General features: G+C 35.9%; 1 protein-coding gene across 1 annotated transcript; it reads right to left on the bottom strand.

The window, feature by feature from the left end:
* Positions 1-722: 722 nt before the first annotated feature.
* Positions 723-3,991, bottom strand: LOC111897813 (uncharacterized). The gene is made up of 5 exons (XM_023893762.3): positions 3,761-3,991; positions 2,349-3,101; positions 2,142-2,266; positions 1,158-2,057; positions 723-1,060 (listed from the first exon to the last, which is right to left on the bottom strand). The coding sequence occupies exons 2-5, from the start codon at positions 3,033-3,035 to the stop codon at positions 976-978; spliced, it is 1,797 nt and encodes a 598-aa protein (XP_023749530.1). The 5' UTR covers positions 3,036-3,101; positions 3,761-3,991; the 3' UTR covers positions 723-975.
* Between the last annotated feature and the right edge of the window lie 1,782 nt (positions 3,992-5,773).

The following is a 5,773-nucleotide window of genomic DNA, read 5'->3' on the forward strand; positions in this document are numbered from 1 at the left end:
CAGATGAACACCCATTCCCAAACCTTGGCAGCCATTGGGCATCTTAGTATTACATGGTTGACGTCTTCATCTTCCGACTCGCAATAGGAACATATGGAGGTCCCAATTAGTACACCACGCTTAAGCAGGGCAGTAGCAGTGGGGATACGATCCATAGATGCCCGCCACATAAAACAGTTCACCTTTAGTGGGACTTCATGGATCCAATTTATTAGACATTCCCCTGTTGGTGTCGCAGTATCTCTCCCATCAATTTTTGATCTAAGGACGTCTACATGGAAAACCTTATCGCTTGAAATATCGCATATCCATTCATCTCTACGTGGATTCAATTGAATATTACGGACCATGTCGAAGAGTGAGTCAGCCTCTATAAGTTGGGTCGTGAGGGTCGGACTTGATTTCCATTCCCAGTTGATCCCTCCTGATTTGATCCGATCACTTATTTTACACTGTTTTTTCCGTTCCAGCTTGTATAGCTCTGGGAAGGATTCCTTTAATGTTGTTTCGTATGTGGTGGAGTACATAGTAGACCTGACCTTGTGACCTTAAGACAAGTTAGTTGAAGATTCGGTGATTGACAATCTTGTCCATTATTGACAATTAGGTGACATACATTTTTGTACATATTGACAATTTTGGTAGTATACACTTTTATAAAGTGGTAAATGTATTTCCATACATAGCACAACGTTCCATGCATAAATTACAAGTAAAAGAGATGAGAGAAAAAGCTTCTTCAAGGCTATATCGATATCATCATTCATCACATTCAACAAAAACAACCAGTTTTAACCACAAAGCCTCAATTCACAACATAGTCATAAACCACAAAACATACACGAACAAACCAAAACTCGTTCGCTATGTATATCAGTATATCTCATCACCTCGTTATTCCAAATCCTAATTCTCATTTTTTACGTTGTTAATTTTTTGTATAGTAAAAAGTATGTTCACCACCACACCTCAGCTTTACGGGTGCTTTACACTTTCCTTCACCTTTGACCAGTCAATCTTCCCTGCACACTTAGAGCATACGTACACGTGTCCACCACACCTACATTTAACACATCCACGTCAAAACTATTTTTAACTATTATAATATAAATAAAAGTTAAAAAGAAAAGAAATTCCATATTTATTTTATTTTTTACCTATCGGATGTCGAACCAAAACCACCATTATCACAACATATAAAGCAACCCTTTTCCCCTTCTTCACTTCGATTCAAAGCTGAAGAAACCTCCTGTTTCACAGATCTTTGCAACTCAAGTTGCATATTCATGCAAGTCTCCAACGTCTTTTGCATACTGTTCATCCGTTCTTGAAGAATAGCCATGTCAACACGTAACTCATCAATGATCTGGCAATCATTTCGTTGTGTTTGAACTTCAACAACCTCAGTGGCATTTTCGTTATTATTTTCATCTTCTTCACTCTCATGATTTTCTCTTTCTATCATCCAGTCGTCATTATCCGATTCAGAACCCTGAACTTCTTGTTCCAGACGTTGTTGTATTAATCGATCCAGTCTTTCACGGAAATCACTTTCTAGAAGATTCGAGACTCTTCTCCTTCTCACAAGTTCTCGAAGCTCTGGCCTGTTGTTGTTATCATCATCATCCGAAGCTTCCAGATACCAATTTTCTCTAGTATTTGTGTTTTCCAAAACGTTGTCGTACCATTCATCTTCATTCTGGATCGAGTTTGAATCCTCTAAACCCTCGTTTGACTCTAAATCAGTCAAATTACGCCATTCACTACCATCGTCTTCTACATTTGGTTCTTGGCTTCTGGTTTCAATGAACTCAATCAGCGCTAATTCATGGTTTTCTTCGTGTTCCACAACTTGTTCATTCTGTTCTTCGGGATTTTCATCTGCGTTTGTTTCAAAGTCAACGTTGTCAGATTGACTAACGTCGGTTATCGTGTTAACGGTGTCAGTTTGGTTAACGATTTCATCTGGATGATCCTGATCGTCCATGCTATTGTCAGATGAGGTATCATACTGGGGCTCATCATGACGTTTACCCAATCTTGATAAGATCCCTTTCCTGTTTTTCGAATGAAAAATCAGAATTAAATAACAAAAAAAGATTAAATTAAAAGAAAAAGTAAACTTTAATTAAAGTAATTACCTTATATCAGATACTTTTTGTGTTTGTGTTTGTCTCAGTAACCCCAATTCGTTTGCTGCATTTGAAGTAGACTTCTCTTCTTGGATAAATCTTTGGTTCCATAAGAATCTACCTCTCAGCAATGACTACAGAATGGAAAGAGAAACGTTGGAATCGGAATCAAAGAAATGATATATGAAATGGAAAAGGAATGGAAATGTTTGAAACCTGAATCCGATTCCGATGATTGAAGGTAGAAACAGGTCGATTCTCCAATAAACTCTGGATTTCTTGTTTCCTTTCCATCTGAAACCTTGTTAGTAAGTCAAGAAGAGCTTGTCTACCATATAACCTACGAATAGAACCACTAGTTTCTGCTTCACGAGTAGTGTTTGAATTTGACTCAATCCATTGCCTCACTGATCTCACCCTTTTGCATTCATTTTCACAACCCCCTTGAACCCTAGAACAGTTGTTGTTCTTATATGAAGTGTGTCCATGGTGGCCATGGTTGCTACTGTTTTTGCTTCCCCATTCACGGAAAATTTGCCTCACACGTTGTTTGTCAGCAAGACAAAGAGCAGGAGAGCGTTGGACATTTTGAAGTTCCATTTGGTTATGGTCTCGAGGCCACTCATTTTCAACTTCACTAGTGGTTATTGATACATTTTCTTCACTTTCTGCACCTAATGATGAACATGAGCATTGGCTGCTTCCTGTGTTACGGATTGATTGTTGCCTTTCAATCTCCTTGAATCTGGTTTCACCTTCAAGATCACGCCACATTTTTCTGATAAATGATGTTCGGGTGATTGGTCTCTCTTGATTACCACGTCTTCTTGATATTGGAGGATAATTCTCTCCAAGATAAGAAGATTCGAGAACTGCAACGCTATTCATTCCAGCTACAGCCATTTTTGCTCTTCACCAAAGCACTGGTGTTCTACGCGTCTAGTTCAACTGCGACTCATCCCATATATCCTGATAATATAGAAAAGTCATTAAGCAAAATCCGACAATTCAGATGTTTGTTAAATATCTGGAGTTCGACAGAATAAATTCCGATAACCAGAAGAGAATGCAATGAAATAGTTACGAATCACTGTTAAAATAATTTTAGGTTTCTATTTTCTCGAATTAGAACCCTAATCTTTCATATTCGTTCCCCAGAATTGAATATTATCTGCATCAAGAACCACTTTACAATCTTCCTAAAGCAATTTCAAAAAATCTATGTACGAAGGATTCCTCAAGAACATATCTACAATCAATAAAATTGAAGAGACCTCAACCAAAATCACAGCAAGTAAAAAGAAACACAGTATAAAATCTAAACGAAGATTCTAATACGAACACATTTATAATCCGAACAACATAAACCACAGGATCAAAAAACGAACAATATACGAACAGGTAGATAGAATCTCATCCTAGATTTCAATATCATAATCAAAATAGCAACATAACTACAACAGATTATGAAGCGATTATAACGAACACAAATTAAAACCAAAAAATAAAATAGGAACACATGATAGAATGACGAATCTCAACCTAGATTTCCATAAACATCACATTTAGAATCCGAATAACAGGTTGTGAATCGATTGAAAAGAACATCTTAAATCAAAGAAACTAACCTGTGGAATACTACTTCTTCGTCTCGAATTTCATAAACATGAATGAAATTTAAGAGTCATCGATCGGTCAAGAGTAGGTAAAATAGTCGCAACAAACAGCACACAGTAGAGAGAAAGAGTGTGTGTGTGTGTGTTTGTGTGTGTGAGAGAGAGAAAGAGAGAAAGAGAGGGAGTAATGAGGGAAGAGGGGAACACGTTTTTCGGTTGGGAGGTGCATAAATTATGGCGTAGCTGTAACGTCTATTTTTGTAATAGAGAAGAAAGAATTAGAAGGAGCCATTGACAAAAAGAGAGATTTGACCATTCTACCCTTGTGGAAAAAATTCTTTTGTTTTTTTGATTATTTAATTCTTGTGGAATGTCGATTGCCTTTTCACTTGCTTCATTACGCGATTTATGGAGTCTTGAATTCAACGGGAAGACCGGTTGATAAGGGTAGTGGGTAAAGATGTAAACGTCGTCGTATCACTTACATGTTTCTTTGGAAATTTACAAATATATTTAATGTATTTAATATATGGTTAGAACAATTGGTATAGTAATTAACAAATCATTTGCTACATTTTGCCTTTATTGAAAATGTTAAAATAAAGATTTTTCATTAGGCGATCTGTTATACCCATCACATATCATATATGTGGTGAGTGCCACATCAACACCACATTACCCTACCACTAACATGGGATACCTACCACTAACACACCACTCCACATCATTATTTTTTATTTGTTTTTAAATCAAAAATACAATAAAATAAGGCAAGTTTTGTTAATATGGGTAAATCTAAGGACTGAAATTGGCAATTTTTGAAAGTTTTGATCATCTCTTTCCCTTAAATCACAGAACTCGACGCATGTCTTGTTCCTCCTCTTTCCCTATTGGGCGTTTACTTTCGTTGTCTGCATCACGAGTGAGCACGACCACGGCCGACCACGAAAGATCGGGATGGTGTGCACGATGAACTTCCGTGGCCACGTAGACCACAATCTTGCTCGTGCTCGGTATACCAGATGGTCTTATATTAATTGTATGCAAACTCTGAAAAATAATAGAATTGTAAAGAAAATAAATAGCCAAATTACATTAGAAAATTAACCATTTTATTTTTTTTTTAAAATTACCATTTGTTGCCTTATAAACGAGGCTAAACTTAAAAAGAAAAAGAAAAAAAAAATCTAAGCTAACAAACTGTAAAAGTTGTTTTATTTAAATAGTTAACTTTTTAATTATGTATCTATTGAAGGTAAAAATGTTAAAGTTAATTATCCTACAATTTAGTTTTTAAACATAATTACCTTAAACTACAAACATATCAAAATTGAATTTTGTATTACGTAATTACCCAAAAGAAATCACATACGTGTTGATTAAACTGTACCTCAAGTTCTCAACGAGAGCGACACTTGCAAGAATATAATTTTTATCACACAAAACTTATCATAAATACCAACAAATATGAAAGTGTCCACGAAATCCCAACTACATAAGAAACAAAAAGCACCTATTATAGATCTATGATGATATGTATATATAAGTACAAAACAAATACTATCAACGTGTACATATATGGTACATTTGTATGAGATTTTCTTTATCAAGTATAAATATGAGGATAATAAAACATTTACCAAGGACATAGAGGGTGTTCTGTTCCATTAGTGGATCGACCAATTAGAATCTAAACAATTAATGTACGAGATCAAGATTTGATATTTGTCAGGGGTGTTTTTTGAATAGGCCATGCTTGCTTGTTGGTGTAGATATTGTCAATCAAAGCTCATCTTTTCAGTTGACTTCACCCTTCTTAGTAGTCGTTTTCACGTGTTATCCGTCCGAAGTCACCACTTCTTCCTTCCATTTTCTTAAGGTTTTACCTCAAATCAAAGCTTTTTCAATCGATCTCAGTCATATATTATTATAAATTAATTTCATATCTCAATTGTATATTACACATTTGAATCGCACTTGACCCCCCCCCCCTCTCCTCCCCAGTCGCAATATGCATGAGCCTCC

This window comes from Lactuca sativa, chromosome 6 (assembly GCF_002870075.4).
Source record: "Lactuca sativa cultivar Salinas chromosome 6, Lsat_Salinas_v11, whole genome shotgun sequence".
In the NCBI taxonomy this organism is placed as follows: Eukaryota; Viridiplantae; Streptophyta; class Magnoliopsida; order Asterales; family Asteraceae; genus Lactuca; species Lactuca sativa.

Coding starts and splice junctions, on each gene's coding strand:
- LOC111897813 (XM_023893762.3), bottom strand. CDS start 3,035: ATGGCTGTAGCTGGAATGAATAGCGTTGCAGTTCTCGAATCTTCTTAT. Junction 2,267..2,348: donor ATCATCGGAATCGGATTCAG/GTTTCAAACATT, acceptor TCCATTCTGTAG/TCATTGCTGAGAGGTAGATT. Junction 1,061..1,157: donor TTTGGTTCGACATCCGATAG/GTAAAAAATAAA, acceptor TGTTAAATGTAG/GTGTGGTGGACACGTGTACG.